This window comes from Sus scrofa, chromosome 14, assembly GCF_054392235.1.
Source record: "Sus scrofa isolate SSC_HxYL_T2T_F1_AM1 chromosome 14, Sscrofa_HxYL_maternal_Yorkshire_Landrace_v2.0, whole genome shotgun sequence".
NCBI classification, from domain to species: domain Eukaryota; kingdom Metazoa; phylum Chordata; class Mammalia; order Artiodactyla; family Suidae; genus Sus; species Sus scrofa.
Genome location: NC_139396.1, coordinates 162,411,793 through 162,429,471, shown reverse-complemented (window position 1 = coordinate 162,429,471; position 17,679 = coordinate 162,411,793). Strand labels below are relative to the sequence as shown.

The 17,679-nt window shown below is 58.9% G+C and overlaps 1 protein-coding gene across 1 annotated transcript in view; it reads left to right on the top strand.

Moving 5' to 3' along the window:
- The window catches only part of TCERG1L (transcription elongation regulator 1 like), a 180,514-nt gene that overhangs the window by 118,281 nt on the left and 44,554 nt on the right, over positions 1-17,679 (top strand). The window contains exons 5-7 of the mRNA XM_084997466.1: positions 4,470-4,561; positions 8,465-8,553; positions 16,919-17,073. Of these exons, the coding sequence (XP_084853592.1) occupies positions 4,470-4,561; positions 8,465-8,553; positions 16,919-17,073 (336 nt within the window). The remainder of the gene's footprint in view (positions 1-4,469; positions 4,562-8,464; positions 8,554-16,918; positions 17,074-17,679) is intronic.

Below are 17,679 nucleotides of genomic sequence, written 5' to 3'. Positions count from 1 at the left end.
ACAGGTGGGCAAGCCCTCCCTCACTGCGGACGGCGCAGGGGCCTGCTGTCAGTTTCCACACACGTCTATTTTTTTACGACGTGTGTTATTTGCACAAGCTGAGAAGACGCCGCTTGCCTTTCCGGTGATGCCAGTCGGCTGTGTCTTCAGTAAGGAGCCCCCAAGTTGTCAGGTAGAGGGCGTGGCCTGGGAGGCTCACGCGGTAGGCGGGGCCTGGGGGCGCACTCGGGGGCGTGGCCTGGGAGGCTCACGCGGTAGGCGGGGCCTGGGGGCGCACTCGGGGGCGTGGCCTGGGAGGCTCACGCAGTAGGCGGGGCCTGGGGGCGCACTCGGGGGCGTGGCCTGGGAGGCTCACGTGGTAGGCGGGGCCTGGGGACGCACTCGGGGGCGTGGCGTGGCGTGGCGTGGCGTGGCGTGGCGTGGCGTGGCGTGGCGTGGCGTGGCGTGGCGTGGCAGCGCACGCATCCCCTCCTCCTGGTAGGGCCGGCGCCGACTGGGAAGGAACCCAGACCACGTGCTCAGCTAGTGGTGCCCCCGCCTCCGGCCTCGGTGCAGCCGTTAGACAGTGGAGCCCAGGGCCGTGACCTAGCCGAGCCGCCTCGTGGCAAGTTCAAGCTTTCCTCCCCCTCCCTGGGCCTTGGGGGTGGTGTTGGCTTTCTTCTATTCTCTGGTCTCCGTCGCCGAGCAGGGATCGAGGGTCTCGGGTCCTTCAGGCAGTTCTGGGGAGCTTTTGCAGCCTTGGTGTCGTGGGCGAGGCAGTGTCCCTATGTCCCCGGCCACTTTCTCAGGGGAGCGGATCTGGCGGCCGTTTCAGACGCCACCCTCCATGGCTGTCTCCTTGGCGGTCCCCCCGGGCGGGCCCTCATCCTCTTCCAGCTGGTCTGGAATTCCCGCTAAGGCCGCCGGCACCCCGATGTCATTGCAGACCCTTTGCCCATCCTGGGCACCGGCTCCCCATCCTGTTCCTCAGCTGCAGTGGCGAGAAGGGCCGGGTTCCAGAACCGGGCCTCAGATGCCTCCTGGCAGATCTCGCTCCCCTTTGCCACAGGGTGGGCAGCTGGTGGGATCTGGGCATGGGCTAAGGCCCAGACGGGCTCCCTGGTCCAGACCTCGGAATGGGTTGGGGGCTGCGGGACCAGTGCTGACAGGGTGTTGGAGAACTGGCTCTCGGTCTGACACCGTCCCCGTGCTGGCTTCACGGCTCTTCCCACCAGGAGAGGGAAGTCTCATTGCTGGGCTGCGGGTTTTAGAGCCCTGGCTGGCCACCTCACAAAGGGGCTCGGAGTAACGGAGAGGCCTGGCCATCCACGGGTAGGTGTGGACACGGTGGCCCCGATGTGGACGTTGGTGAGGCCCGCATGGTTGACTTGGGGGTGAGCTGTCCCGACACAGGACGGGGAGACCTGAGGAAACAGCGTCAGTCTTACCCAAACACATCACTTCTGTGGGGACTGTCCACATGTTTGGTCCAGGTCCAGAGCTGGCCCTGTGGTGCCCGGAGTGAGACACTTCCTCACCAAGGGCAGTGGAGCAGCTGCCCTGCAGTCTGGACCCGGCTCTGCAGCTGTAGGGGTGCCAGGTAACTATGCCCACTGTGGGCAACATGGCCCCACGTGGGGGCAGATGAAGCCCATGCACACACAGATGCACACACTCACAGGCACATGCATGCATGTGCATACACATGTGCACACACACACATGCACAGAGATTCACATACATTGGCACACATGTGTGCACACATGCACACTCACAGGCACGTATGCACACAGGAACACACTTGCATGCACATACACTCATGTGCGCACAGGCAGATGCATGCACATACACACTTGCACACAGAGAAACACACACATGCACAGAGATGCACACACATTGGCACACATGTACACATATATGCACATTCAGGCACTTGTATGCATGCACACACACATGCATATACACACATGCACACACAGAGATGCACACACAGAGATGCACACACAGTGGCACGTGTATACACATACAGGCGCACACACACATGCACACATAGGCACATGCGTGCATGCACATACACAGATGCACACAAACGGGCACACACATACTTGCATACACACACTCACAGGCACGCGCACACACACACACACACACACACACAGTGATGCTCGTTGTCCCTGTTAACTCCATTCCTCGGGGAAGGCGCTCCCGAGACCTCCCCCTGGATTGCATAGACAGGAGCTCCAGGTCCAGTGATCCCTCCTGGACTTTCCAGGGCCTCCTAAAGTTTCCTGTGGGTCAGGCTAGTGCCTGGTTGGATGCTGGGGTTTTCTACTAGTCCTTGGTCCTGACACCCTGGTTAATCTGTTGCCCATCACTGCCCACAGACTCTACTAGTCCTTGGTCCTGACACCCTGGTTAATCTGCTGCCCATCACAGCCCACAGACTCTACTGGTCCTTGGTCCTGACACCCTGGTTAATCTGCTGCCCATCACTGCCCACAGACTCTACTGGTCCTTGGTCCTGACACCCTGGTTAATCTGCTGACCGTCACAGCCCACAGACTCTACTAGTCCTTGGTCCTGACACCCTGGTTAATCTTCTGACCGTCACTGCCCACAGACTCTACTGGTCCTTGGTCCTGACACCCTGGTTAATCTGCTGACCGTCACTGCCCACAGACTCTACTAGTCCTTGGTCCTGACACCCTGGTTAATCTTCTGACCGTCACTGCCCACAGACTCTACTGGTCCTTGGTCCTGACACCCTGGTTAATCTGCTGACCGTCACTGCCCACAGACTCTACTAGTCCTTGGTCCTGACACCCTGGTTAATCTGCTGCCCATCACTGCCCACAGACTCTACTGGTCCTTGGTCCTGACACCCTGGTTAATCTGCTGCCCATCACTGCCCACAGACTCTACTGGTCCTTGGTCCTGACACCCTGGTTAATCTGCTGCCCATCACTGCCCACAGACTCTACTGGTCCTTGGTCCTGACACCCTGGTTAATCTGCTGCCCATCACTGCCCACAGACTCTACTGGTCCTTGGTCCTGACACCCTGGTTAATCTGCTGACCGTCACTGCCCACAGACTCTACTGGTCCTTGGTCCTGACACCCTGGTTAATCTGCTGCCCGTCACTGCCCACAGACTCTACTGGTCCTTGGTCCTGACACCCTGGTTAATCTGCTGCCCGTCACTGCCCACAGACTCTACTGGTCCTTGGTCCTGACACCCTGGTTAATCTGCTGCCCGTCACTGCCCACAGACTCTACTGGTCCTTGGTCCTGACACCCTGGTTAATCTGCTGCCCGTCACTGCCCACAGACTCTACTGGTCCTTGGTCCTGACACCCTGGTTAATCTGCTGCCCGTCACTGCCCACAGACTCTACTGGTCCTTGGTCCTGACACCCTGGTTAATCTGCTGCCCGTCGCCACACGCAGACTCTACTGGTCCTTGGTCCTGACACCCTGGTTAATCTGCTGCCCGTCACTGCCCACAGACTCTACTGGTCCTTGGTCCTGACACCCTGGTTAATCTGCTGACCGTCACTGCCCACAGACTCTACTGGTCCTTGGTCCTGACACCCTGGTTAATCTGCTGCCCGTCACTGCCCACAGACTCTACTGGTCCTTGGTCCTGACACCCTGGTTAATCTGCTGACCGTCACTGCCCACAGACTCTACTGGTCCTTGGTCCTGACACCCTGGTTAATCTTCTGACCGTCACTGCCCACAGACTCTACTGGTCCTTGGTCCTGACACCCTGGTTAATCTGCTGCCCGTCACTGCCCACAGACTCTACTGGTCCTTGGTCCTGACACCCTGGTTAATCTGCTGACCGTCACTGCCCACAGACTCTACTGGTCCTTGGTCCTGACACCCTGGTTAATCTGCTGCCCGTCGCCACACGCAGACGTCTAGGGCTACGTGACAGCGTAGATGAGGATGAAACCTTACCCTGTTTTCACGTTCAGCATCACGTTCCTGCAGCCTTCTGCTCTCCTCCCAGACGGTCACTGTGCAGACCACCCACGGAGCCAGAGCCCACGTTAGTGACGAGCAAAGAGTGGCACCAGAGTGTGACCAGTGTGGACATGCCTCCCCCCTACCCCCATCAGAACTGTGGCCCAGGGCGTCCCATCTCAGCCCCTGGCTATCGAAGCCCAAGAAAGCCTGGCTCTGCTGCCTGTGCTGGCTCCTTGTCCTTGTCAGGGAGGCCTGTGTCCCATCAGTCATGACCCACGTGACCTGGTCCAGGAGGCTGGCCAGCCCCACTATGGGTGGTGCTGTGTAAGCCCAGGGGGAGTTGCTGGGAACTTTGTCCTGAGGCCACAGTGCGGTCACACGGTGTGGTCGGCCTCGCTTTCTGTGGGATGCACTGTGTGCGCCACCACTTTGAATTCTCAAGGCTGCTGTTTGTCCTTGTTCGGTTATACAAACTGACATGACAAGTGGATACTCATGACGGTTGCTTTGGCCCCGCAGATAAAAGCAGAGAACACAGCCGAGCCCCCTGCCCGCCAGCCCTGATGCTGCACACAGAGAGGAAGAGCCCGGCGGAGGACGGAGAGGACAAGGTTGGTGGCCGTAAACACCACAGCTGGGGACCAAGGGGCCCACACGCCCTCCCCGCTGGGTTCCCCCTGGCCCTCGGCTGTGCAGGGCCAGCCCCAGCGGGGCAGCTCCGGAACCCTGCACAGGGTCGGGCGGTGGGGTGGGCACAGCAGCCTGGCCTTCCCTTCCCTAGCTGGGTCCGGAGCTTGCGGGCCGGTGCTGCTCAGAGGAGCTTGGGCAGTGACCCTGGCATCCTACGTGTACTGTCTGCATGTCTCAGAAGGCATGTGCAGGCCTGGGCTTCCCGGCCCGAAGCCCCGGGACCAAGCGGAAGCCTGCAGCTATTTCCCTGCTGCACTAAACCCAGTGTGCGTTTGCATTTTCTGAGCACGTGAGGATCTCAGGTCCTTCCTTTTGCTGTTCCTCAGACAGCACTTTACGGGCCGAGGGGGAGTGCATTTCCCATCCCACGAAGCCAGCATTTATTGCTGCCTTTGAAAGTCACAAATGGCCCTTGATTTGCTCTGATCTGTCAGGTGCGCCAGAGGCCTCAGTCTGCCCCCTGGCTTTTCCTAAACAGTTTTTCCTCGTTGGCTGCTGGCAGGTGCGTCTGCCTCAGGCCTGTTAGGTCCCCGCCCCCTCTGGTCTTCACGCCAGCTCCCCATCTGCAGTGACATCCCTGGGGACCGTCACTGGTGGGTCACACCCGCCCCCCCCATCATTAATGCCGAGGCCACGTGGCGTAAGTGGATCACGGGCGTTAGTGCCCATGAAGCTTGCTCCCCGTGGGGAGCCAGCCGTGGGGTTTCTCGGTAAGGGATGGATCTCATGCCAGAATGACGTGTTTCTCCCGTTGGAGCTCCTTCCTCTATCTCAGGCTCTGAGTCTCATTCCCTTTCATTACTTCTGCGTGGAAAGGCGGCGTTTTATGCCATGATGAGCCATTTCCATCACCAACAGGAAACCCTCACCAGCGTGAAAAGAAGAGGCGACCTTGGTAATTAGCAGTGGGGGGTCCCAGCGGCGCCGAGCTTGAGCTTCTGTCCCGGTCAGGAGTCACGTATTTACTCGGATCACTAGCCTGGGACGGGGCTGCTCAGGGTCCCTCCTTGGCTTCCTTGGTCCGTTAGGTTCATAATGAAAATCCCCTCTCGTTTCTCTGATTGGATCAGTAATATAAACCCTGGTCTTAATGTATACTTAGTACTTTCATTTTTTTTTTTTTTTTGTCTTTTTGCCTTTTCTAGGGCCACTCCCGCGGCATATGGAGGTTCCCAGGCAAGGGGTCTAATTGGAGCTGTAGCCGCTGGCCTACACCACAGCCACAGCCATGCAGGATCCGAGCTGCGTCTGCGACCTACACCACAGCTCATGGCAACGCCGGATCCTTAACCCACTGAGCAGGGGCAGGGACCGAACCCGCAACCTCGTGGTTCCCAGTCGGGTTCGTTAACCACTGCGCCACCGCGGGAGCTCTAGTATATTCACTTTTCACCAAGTGTTTTGAATGCTCCCTGTTACGGTGATTGTTTATCCCGACCTCATCCTCGCACAGGAGACAAAGACAGTTTCTGCTTCTCAGGAACTGTGGAAGTCACTCATTCAGTGGAACCTTCTGGCACCCTGGGGGGGCCTCAGGAGGACCCCAGTGAGATGCCAGGCTGGCGGTGCCCGGAGCAGACCACGGGGTCCTGGGTCCTCCTGCGCCAACCCTGACAAGGCGCCATCCCGCGGGGCCCTTGCTCGGAGGCCGCGCTGGGGCTCGTCTGGATGAAGGGGCTCCTCCCGGCTCCCCCCGCCCATCCTCCGGCCTCTGCCCGCGGCTGCCATTCGATCCCGATGATGTGGCCGTTCAGGTGTGAGTGGGCACAGCCTCCCTCGGGGGCCACCGGCTTTTCCGGAGCCCGACCTCCCTTGTTTGGGGTCTGTCTCACCACTTACACCTTTGGGCATCTTTTACCTTTATATTTGCATTTAATTGCTTTTTCGTTTAGGGCAACACCCAGGGCACGTGGAAGTTCCCAGGCTAGGGGTGGAATCGGAGCTGCAGCTGCCAGCCTACATCACAGCCACAGCTGCAGCAACGTGGGATCCAAGCCACATCTGTGACCTACACCGCAGCTTGTGGTGATGCCAGATCCTTAACCCACTAAGTGAGGCCGGGGATTGAACTCATGTCCCCATGGATACTGTGTTGGGTCCTTAACCTGCAGAGCCACAGCAGGAACTCCTGTATTTGAGTTTCATGCTTCTGGGCCCCCATAATCCAGCACTTTCCATTCTGAGGACTGTTCGACAGGAGACCGAGAGGGTGGAAATGAGTATTTGTCCTGGTGTGGCCCCTGGGGGCCCTGGAACGAGCATGTGGGCTTTGGGGGGAAGCACTGTGTCCCTGTGTCCTTGTGTGGCCCTGTGTGGCCGGCCCTGCAGGGGAGCACAAGCATCGGCGTCTTTGACTTTGGGCCATTCCCGCAAGTGGTTAATTGTTCCCTCACCTGCACCGCCTCGCAAAGCACTGATGGTGATGAGGGCGGAAACGGATTCTCAAATTCTAGGCTGACATTCCGTTTTCAAAAAACGAATCTAGAGCTTGAATTGCTCCTGACAGTCTCAGCTTGGAAGCTGGTTGCTGTTTTGAATAATGGACGAGTATCTTTTAATCGCACCTGGTTTTCCTAGAGAAACAACGTGGTTCTTGTTATATGATCTAGATTCGAAAGTAAAACCATGGAAACAGTTCCTCATCCCTGGAATTGGTGGTGCTCACTCTGATTTCATTTCCGTCTCACAGTGTCCCCCAAACTGAGATGGGACTGTCTTTAAAAAAAAAAAAATTCCTCCCTGTGATTTTTCAGTTACACCTGTAGGAATTTGGTTCTGTTTCTCTTTAACAAGCTCGGATGTCTGTTGTACCTCAGGGCAGCTAATAAGTCGTTCCAAATCTTGGATCTGTGTTTATGTTGGCACTAAAATTGCCCATATTTTCTAATTTAAAACAACTTTTCAAAAAAAATTTAGGAGTTCCTGTCGTGGCTCAGTGGTTAACGAATCCGACTAGGAACCATGAGGTTGTGGGTTCGATCCCTGACCTTGCTCAGTGGATTAAGGATCTGGCGTTGCCGTGAGCTGTGGCTCAGATTGTGCGTTGCTGTGGCTGTTGCGTGGGCCGGCAGCAGTAGCTCCAATTGGAGCCCTAACCTGGAAACCTCCATATGCTGCTTGTGCGGCCCTAGAAAAGGCAAAAAGACAAAGCAAGCAAACAAACAGCCTTTTCTCTCCACCTTCTATCCATAATGAAAGTGATCACGTGTCCCAGCCAAAGGTGCACTTTGATTTTTTTCATTAACTTTGGGGAGCAAATCTTCCTTTTCTCCTGGGGGGTGTCCTGTGCAGCTGGTGTTTATTTTCTGGACGAGGCAGAGCGTCTCAGGCACAGTGAGCACCCCGATCTCTGCACAACGTGAAACACAGTCTGGACCCTGCCCCCGCTGGATGCTCCAGAAAGAGGGGTTGTCCCTGGAGTGGGGGACACTGCAGGGGCACAGGCTTGTCCCTTCTTTCTGCTGGGCTCCGTGGTTCTCTGCCGCTAAAGGCTGTGCGGGCGGCACAGTGACTCCAGCCGCTGGGTCAGCCCATTTCCAGGGAAGAATCCAGTGGGCTTTTGTGCCCCTGAGACGTGGAGGCGTCCAGACCGGTCTCTCAGTGGCCACTGTCTCTGCAGAAGCAGGCAGTGTGGCCAGTCTGGGGGAGCGAGGGGACGTCTTAGTCTGGGTCACTCGACACGGTCGGCTGTGTCTGGTCCCTGTACAGGCTCTGCTGGGGGCGGGCCTGTCGGCAGGAGGTGGGTCATTCTTTCCTTGGTCGCCTGTAATGGAAGAGCCGTGGTGACTTTTTAAGAAGTGCTCTCCCTCTCTTTCTGTTGGAAGGCGCCTCCATCGATCCTGGTGACGGGAGAGGACCGTGCAGCCAAAGGAACAAGACCGGTGGCCTCCACGCCCGTGCCCGGATCCCCCTGGTGAGACGCCCAGAGCCTGGGCAGTGGCCAGAGTCCTGACTGGTCCCGGCCTTTGCTAATTGTCCCCAAAGAGAGATGCATGCTTCTTAGGTAACACGGTGCTAAAAAATTCATGTGCACGTCACGGCACGTGTGGTGCCGCGCTGCTGTCACGTTCCGGCGAAAGAAAAAGAGCGTTTAAGTGAGAAGTTATGCTGCTCCGATAAATTTGCAAATGTGTATGAAAGTAGTAACGCTGCTGCCTATATAGCCTGAAACGGCAGCAAGCCCTGGGCTTCAAAGGCCTTTCCCTCTCCTGCAGGAAAAGCGTAGCTGAGTAGCTGTTAATTAAAGATGCGCTTGGCACTGCCAGGCCCCGTGAGGCTCCTGATCCGTGAGTGCGCTGCACGCAAAGCGCCCTCCGCAAGGGAGCCACCGACTCTGGTTTTTTAAAATGTCCTTTTATAATAGAGTAATTTGGAAGCAGAAGAAAAAGGTTATTATAGTAAAAATTAGTTTTAAAACCGGGAGATGAGAGTGCAGCATGCAGCTGGGAGGATCAACCACTTTTCAAGACGGAAGCAGAACCTCTTGTATCTGCCGCCTGTGCCGTCTGGCTGCGAGGTGCCGACCCAGGTCCCCGGGTGGGGCGCCCACCTCACGCGGAGGCTGGGCGATGTCCGACCGTGGCCCTGTCCTGGTCACCTGCTTCCCGCGGTGCACCAGGCTCTGAGCCGGACAGGGCATCGGCTCCCCCTTGCCCATCAGTGACTGGTGTCGCCGGGACCCAGGGGGGCCTGTGGCTGAAATGCCGTGCACGGTGGGGACACCTCACCTGAGGGGCTCCTGGTGCTGACACTTGGTGACACGCTGTGTTTCCAACACTTCAGTTCACATGGGTTCTGACACCGACTCCCACAGACCCGCAATCCCTCAGGCTTCCCATAGCTCTGCCCCTGCTTCAGACCGGCCGCAGCGGGGTCCCCGGGCTGCCCGCACCTCTGCCCTGCTGATTGCCAGCTCAGGGCTTCCCACAGCCTCCTCTCAGGTTGGGCGATTTGCTGGAATGACTCAGAGCTTCGGAGAGTGGATCCCTTATGATGACGGGGTTTTTATGTAAAGGACTCAACCCAGGGCCGGCCGGATGGAAGAGATGCAGAGGGCAGAGCTGGGCAGAGGGGCTCGGAGCCTCCTCTGCCGCCCCCGCCCCCCCTCACCTGGCACGCCCCCCCTCCTGAAGTTGGGGTGGGGCCAGAAAGCCACCCCTCGCATCCCAGGGTCGTCCTTGTGTGGCCAGCCCCACCCTCCCAGAGTCACCTCCTCAGCCTCTAGAGTGTGGCCAGAGGGGCTCCTTGTACAGAAAAGATGCCTCAGTCCATCATCTAATCCAAGGGTTTTAGGAGCTGGTTGTCGGGAACCGGATGGGGGTCGGAGCAGCCTAACAGGATTTGTAGGTTATAACGGCACAGGCGCTGTTGCTTCTGTACCCAGCCCCTCCCACCCGGGCGTGTAAGGCAGGTGCACCGAGAGGTTGCGTCTGGGGGCGAGGGAGTGACTGGGTGCAGGGTGTGGTCCCGTCACTGCCTCCTGGTGCCCCGTTGGGGTTAAAATTGGGTGGAGGATGCGACCTTGAGCCCTAGAAGCTTCCAACTGGAGATGCGGTTTTAATGCCTCAGTAAGCCTGTGTGACGGTGCCGAGGGCATCGTGGGATCCTGAAAGCCCCGACCCGCGTGGCGGCTCCCTCTCGCGTGGGTCTGTGGCCCGTCAATTACGAGTCAGGCTTCCAGCCGAGTGGGGGGCCGTGCAGGGGAGCCGTCCTTCCCTCTGCAGTCGCAGGATGGGGAGCAGGCGGGGGGCGGGCTCTCCTGCTGCAGGAGGGCGGCCGTGCCCGCAGGCGGGTCCAGGCCGTGGGGGCTTTTTGAGGGGGACTGAGACCGCTGGCTGGGCCTGACGGTCACTTCCCACCCTGCTCCTCACCGGCGCCTTCCTGACTCAGGCGCAGCAGCCCCGGGTTAAGGGTGCAAGTGTTCACAGTGGAGGGGGCCCTCACCCTGCGGGTGTGGGGGTGTGGTCTCCCTCCAGGCTGTGGGGGGCTGCATGGGGCTTGTCCGACAGCTCCCTGACCTGGGCCTCGGCCCCACGGAGGCCTGGGTAACACCTCGCCCCGTGAGGACCTCAGTCTGCGGCCCAGGTGAGCTCTTCTGCTCCAGGCTGTACCTCTTGCTCCCAGTGGGCTCCAGGCACGACCACACCCCATCCAAGGGGTTGGCTGGCGGGCAGCCCGCGCCTAGGGCAGCCAGGTTCTCAGGAGACGAAGACAGAGAGCCCCCCAGGGGTGTGGGAGGCCAGGGCACTGCCCCCACCTGCTGCCTGAGCCCCTGACCCGAGGGCAAGCTCGGGCTCACCCCTTGGTGAGGGAGCGCATCCTCGGACAGAACTTTCCAGGGCGCGGGCTGCCTCTACTCGCCATGCGCAGGGGTTCTTCTGGGGCGTCCAGTGAGGTGGGGGCACTGGGGCAGGGACGGTCGCAAAGGCGGGGCCCAGGGCCCCCCACGGGTCCTCAGGTGCCGTCAGCAGCAGTGCTGACCAGAGGGCGGGCAAGGAGGCCAGCAGCTCCGGTGCTCCCCTGAGTCTCTTTCTCGGAGCAGGTGCCCCGGCACCCGCCCTTCTATTGAATCACTGAGTTCTCCTTCTTCCCTGGACGGTGCGGCCTCTCCCCCGACGTCCACCGGCCATCGTGCCCATGGCGCCTCCCGCCCCTGAATGGGACGCCTGGGCTCGTGTCGTAGCGCAGGTTGCAGCGTAATTGGCATCGTTACTTCGTCCAAATCTGCTCCTGTTTTCAGGTGTGTCAGTACCAGAACAGCACTGTCCCGCCGCTTCGGGAGTTTCTGTCTCTTCTTCCTCAAAACTTGGCTTTTGACCCAGATGGCAGTTTGGGGGCAATTAGACCGCTCTGTGGTTGGGGGTTATTAACATGATTTTCTTAGACTTGCTGGAGACGTGGGAAAACATCAAAAGTCATTGTTAAATAAACTAAAATCCATAAGCTCTTGGCTCAGGTGACAATGAATGCCGAGGCCAAGGATTAATCACCAGTTTCAATTATCGAAAAGACTACGGAGTTACAAATAATGAGCAATTTTCAGAAAACAAGAACCATCGAACCCTGGCTTCAGAATGATACCATTTTCCGAAGATCAAGATTGATGCAGTACCCGTTGTGTGTCAGTGATGTGTTAATAGCAAACCCCAAAGTCTTTCTTTAAATGCCTTGGGAGGAGACAACAGGGTGTTTGAAGAAAGCCGAGGAAGATGCCGCATCAGTCAGAAAGTTGACATGTTCAGAAGCTGCCTCTTCCCGGCAATGCTGAGTCTTGATTTTTCGGTAAGGAGGGAGGTGGTGAAGACGCAGCAGGTGCGAGGAGCGTTATCCAGAGCACCACGGTCTGTGCCCACAACACCGGGGACGGGGCCGTCACTAAGGAGTGGGCACCAGAGCTTAGATTCCTGCGCGGAGTCTGGACGGTGGGCAGGAGTGATATGCCCACTGAAAACAGGAAGAGATGCACCCTTGTGGAAACATCGGAGAGCCTCGGAACAGCTGATCAGTGTTTTGAGAGCCCAGCCACGCTCCTTGTTCCTTTTACGTTAAGAGCAGCTGGTTTATTCTGACTTTATTTCATATTTTAGGACCTGCTCAATGACATCTTCTTATTTTGTTCATAACTATTAATTTATTGAGCGTGTTCCTTTAAAAGTAGGTTCCCTAGATTTTTCTAAACATTGGGCGATGCGTACATACATTTGACTTTAAAAAGACTAACATTTAAAATTATGTTCTAGGATGGAGTTGGTAGAACTCTTCCAGAAAGAAAGGAAGGTTTCCCGAAGTGTCGCATGTATGCTGGATGTTTGACAGGAGGAAGGGGACTGGGTTCCAGTGAACAGGACAGAGGCTGGCTGGTCCCATCAGTTCCCCAGGTCCCAGCTGCCCTGGCTGAGCTTGGGGACTGCAGGGCATCGCTGGTCTCTGAACCCTGACCACCGAAGGGAAGCTGACTGTCCCTCTGTCCACTTTTCGTAATCGAGTTTTGTTATGTCCAGGAAGGGGCGTCTTGGGGAGGGACGCCGATGTTCGGTAGCATGTCAGCAGACGGTTCAGGCAGGTGCAGGGAGGGCACATGGAGGCTGCCGTTAGATCCGCATCTAAGGGCCTCCGGGGTCACAGCGCCTGGAGTGTGGGCGTGGGACGTACCCTTTCCGGCTCTGCCCCTGGCTGATGTTTGCATCTCCGGGTGGCCTTGCTTTACTCCTGGGACAGTGACAGGCTTCCGGGACCTGTTGCTGGCCCTGCCTGTGTCGGGGGTGGGGGTCCTTAGGCAGGGCAGGGAAGCAGCGGTCAGATTTCCCTGCAGTGAGAGGCCCAAGGTGCGGACGCCGGACTCCTGACGCTCTTGACGGTGTAACAGCAGGGACGGTGACTCTGAGACCGTCCCTGAGGCAGATGCTCCTGGAAGCCTCCCTGTGGTCGAGATGGAAGGTGTCTGTTCCCTGCAGACTGTCTGGGTTCTGGGGGACCTTCTGATGCGGGCAAGTTCCCGAGGGCTCACTCTCTCTGCAGGGCTGAGCGCCGGCTCCGGCAGACCACAGCCTGGCACTTCTGTGCTGCCCCTTCTTCCAGGGCTGGAACACTGGACCGTCAGTTCAGGTGCAGTGCAGGGCCGGCAGGCAGCATCTTTCAGGAGTTACGCAGAGACTTTTGAGCAAGGGCATAGATGGCCCCTGGCTGCCTAGGTGGCCGCCACGCTGCCAGGGTCTTGGGGACCTTCCGATGCCCAGGTGCTCGGCTCCCAGCTTCCCCTGCACACGGGAGGCATTTTCTGGGTCTGGCCACTGTCCTCACCTCCAGCCAGCAGGTTCTCTAGTCACACACGGTCCTTCACCAAGTGACATCGGTGTCGTGAGGCATGTAGTCGGAGACGGCAGGGCTGGAGACCAGGCCGAGGGGGTGAACGAAAACCAGCTGGTGCGTCCCCTGCTCTCAAGACCCCCTACAGCACGACCTGGCTTCTGACACGGGCTGTGAGGTTTTCCCACATGGAGCGACCCTGCGGCACCAGCTGGGCGTCCTGCAGGCCGACCATCGGACACTGTCTGCTGGGGACACGTCACACCCACGGTTCACAGCTCAGTCCCACAAGACTGCACCCCCCCACACATGTGCCGACTGAAAATCCAGGTTGTCACCTGCACTTCTGACCGACCAGCTGCAAGTCCAGGTTTAAGGACCCTGTCTCAGGTTTGATCCATTTGCTAGAGCACCTCGCGGAACTCAGGAAGCAGTCTGCTCACTGGATCACAGTTGTTACAAAAGGAAGCAGCTGGGGACAGCCAGAGGGACGCGATGGCAGCGTGGGGCGTGGGGAGGGCCTCAGAGCCGCCGGGCCCTCTGCAGGCACTGCTCTGCCCAGGTCTCCACTGCCCGCCATCCGTGGGGGTTTACCGGCTTTATTCTGTAGCCACAGCTGGGCAGGGGTGACGGACTCAGCCTCCAGCCCCTCTGGGAGGGGGCAGGATGTGCTGACCCTCTGATCCAGAGTGGAGCCCTGGTAACCGGGCTGTCCTTGGGGACTGTCCCGAGTCCCTCCTTGAGCTAGGCAGGGCGTGGCGGAGGGCCTGGGCCGTGGGTGAGATGCTCCTCCCACCCGACCCCCCACCCCTCCCTTGGGAAGGTTTTCGGGGCTCCCTGCAGAAACCTGGAAGAAGACCAAGCAGGCGTTTCTGGGTGTATAAGTCCCAGCGTCACCCGAGAGAACGCAGGAGCCAGTGTCTCCTCTCTTCCTGGAACCTTGGTGTCTGCAGGCCCCACGGCGCCACACCCAGCCCGCCCCACGGAGCCCGGGCTGCCCAGTCCTGGGGGTCAGCCCGCTCCTGGAGACAAAGGTGGCAGAACAAGGAGGGGGACAGAGCGGAGGACACCGAGGTGCTGCCTTTTCAGCTCCGAGATCTCAGCTCTGAGGAAAACATCCTGCAGACCAGAAGCCCCTCCTGGGACAGGATGCGGGGGTGGGGGCAGGCACAGGTGGAGGGAGGGACCCAAGTGTGTCCCTGGCGGGGGCGGGGGTAAGATACAGACCCCTCCCCACTGGGCTGCGGTGGACGCTTGGGGAGAGGAGCGGAAACCCTTGCGTCTTGCAGAGCCCAGAAACGTTGGGTTTGCTGTGTGAGGTGACTGGGGGTTCCTCTTGGAGGACAGACCGGCGGCCCCGTTTCCTGCTCGAATCCAGAGCTCCATCTCTTAGGGCTGCTGAGTGGGGATGCTTTGGACCAGCCCTGAGTCTGTGCACTAATTATATCCTCTGGGACCCGGGGACAGTTAAAGAGAAGAGCGACCATGGCAGCCTTCCAGAAATTATGCCGTGTGATTAAAGAAGGGGAACATATATACGTATTACTTAGAATGTGCATAAAATGATACAGGAAATTAATTTTGCATGTTCCAGCTGGCTTGGTCTGGTGGAGACCAGCCGTAACGAGGGGGTGGCAGCTTTCTCCTGGGCATCCCGTTTGTTTGCCCTGCGCCAGCTCTTGGTGCCATTCCTCGAATGTCCCCATGGCGCAGGAACTGGGTCCTTTGTAGCCTGGGTGTGAGCAGGTGCCTGTGGTTGTCGTCCCTCGCCGACTCCTGGGAGATAACGCCCACTGAGCCCCTCATTAGCTCCACGCTTCCCTCGTGGGGGAGGCTCGCTGGGTGGGAAGGAGGGGATGAACTTGCCACACTTGGGTGCAGCCCGCGTCCAGAGCTCTGGGTCCTCCCTGTGCCGGGGGTATGCTGTGGGCATCCGCGGACACGGTAGCCCTGAGCCAGCAAATGTACCGCAGAGACCCCACCAGCGCCTGGGACAGCTGGCCCGAGGAGGTCCCCATGTGTAAGGCTTCTTTCCTAAGGCGGTGGCCAGGCTCGGAGCCAGAGGGGAGGGTGCGCAGGCCTCAGAGAGAGAACGGGCCGAGTCCACCTGCTGAGAAACACCTGCAGCCTCATATCATGGGGACTTTTTGGAACCCAGGTTTCCCGGTGTGTCTTCCTCTCCAGGGAAGGACCCCTGCCCTCAGCCAGCTCAGGTGGACGTGACACCTGTCAGCAGCTGCTGGGGTGGAAGCTGAAATCCTGTTGCTCTTACCCGCCTGGTGGCACGGGCCAGGGCCACTATCGGCCCCTAGCCTGGGAACCTCCATATGCCACAGGTGCAGCCCTAAAAGCAAGAGAAAATAAAAAAGAAATTAAAAAAGCAACCTCTTTGCCAGCCAAGTCCTGCACTAGAAGGAGGCACACGGCTTCCCTCAGGCCCCGAGAGGATAGGCGCCCCTGCCCAGGCTCGCTGCGGGAGGGGAGGCCTGACGCACTGGGCAGGGATCTTGTCCAGTCTGCCATGTTGCCCCTCACCTCCCAGCCCCCAGGGGCCCACGAGCCGTCCAGCCTGTGGTAGAGACGGGCCCTTGTGTCTGGCCGCAGTTTTCCCGCGGCGAGGAGCGTGCTGAATAATGCGAATCTCACGCCGTCCCCAACCTGTGCGACAGTGGAAGGGAGGTCATGGAGGGTGAGAGAGGCTCTCAAGGTCGCCTGAAGGTCAGAAGCAGGTCTGAGCTGGAGGGTGTGTCCACCAAGAAGAAGGGTCGTGGCCTTCCACCTGGAGGACCAGGCCAGCAGTTGCCCATGCTGTGGGGACAGTGCTGGGGTCTGGGTCACTGCTGGCTGGAGGCAGGTCCTGATGCTGGCACCCAGGACTGAGAGGGGCCCGGGTGAAGCCCACTGACCAGTCTGCCCCCAGCTCAGAGTTTCAGCTCCACAAATTCATCAGCTCACGGCCCTGGAGGCCGGAGTCCAGCACGGGTTCATGGGGCTGGTTCTTTCTGGAGGCGCCAGGGAGGAGCCTGTTCCTGGCTTTTCCAGCTTCTCAAGGCAGCAGCATTCCTGTGTCCTTCCTCCACAGTCAAGGCCAGTCAGGGAGCATCTCCTGATCGCTCTCCCCCACCCGGTGTGTGTGTGCGCGTGTGTCTGTCCGTCTGTCTTCACACCTCCTTCCCTGCTCTTCCTCTTCGGAGGACCCTGTCAGGACACTGAACCCACCTGGCCGGTCCAGGCTGCTCTCTGATGGTGGCAGCACAGCCGGGATAACGCCTGTGAATCCAGTGGGATAGCACATGGGAAGACCCGTACGTCACCCTGAGAGCCGGCCAGCAGTGGCTCCTGTTCTTCATACGTTGCGTGGTAGCCTTTGCACATGTGTGGATTTCAGCCCTGAAGGGTGTTCTGAGTCTGGGCCACGTGCAGGCTCCTCCAGGCTCACAGGGAAACTAAGCGCGGTTCCCGTGTCCACACAGGTGCGTGGTCTGGACAGGCGATGACCGGGTCTTCTTCTTCAACCCCACGATGCAGCTGTCCGTCTGGGAGAAGCCCTTGGACCTGCGGCACCGCGGGGACCTCAACAGGATCATTGAAGACCCTCCCCACAAGCGCAAGCTGGAGGCGGCGCCAGGTACGTGCGCACCTGCTCTTCTGAGCTAAGCTCTGCTTCACGAGGAGCGAGCGGGAGGGGAGCACGCCTTCCCTGGTTGTGTTGCCATTGATTTCGAGGGACCCGTGTTGCTCGTTCAGAATTTACTCGTTAAGTTTTTATGACGCTTCTGCAGAAACCTTGACTCTTCCGCGGGGTCAGCTCTGGCTTTCTTTGGGCGTCACGTCTCGTTCCTGACCCAGAGAAGGCCTCTCATCCCTTCGCCGCGCCAGACTTCCTTTCCAGCACAGTCATTGGCCAGCATTTAATTTTTGTTCCAAATGTCGCATGAACGCCGTACGAGACCAGATGTCGCAAATGGGAGCGTGCACCCTTCCACCTCCCGCACGGCTGAGGCGGTTTAGGTGACGTCCACCCGCTCTTCGCTCGGAGGCTGGAGGGGGGCGCGTGATGGAGGCCTGCAGAGGAGGGGCTCGCTGGGCACAGGCCCCGCCCCCAGCCACCGCCCCCTCGGCAGGCCCCGCCCCCAGCCGACCAGCCCCAGCGGGGACCCTGCCCCCCCCAGCAGACCTTGGTTCCTGGAGAGTCAGAGAGCATTTCAAGTTTTCAGAAAGGCTCCTTTTGGAT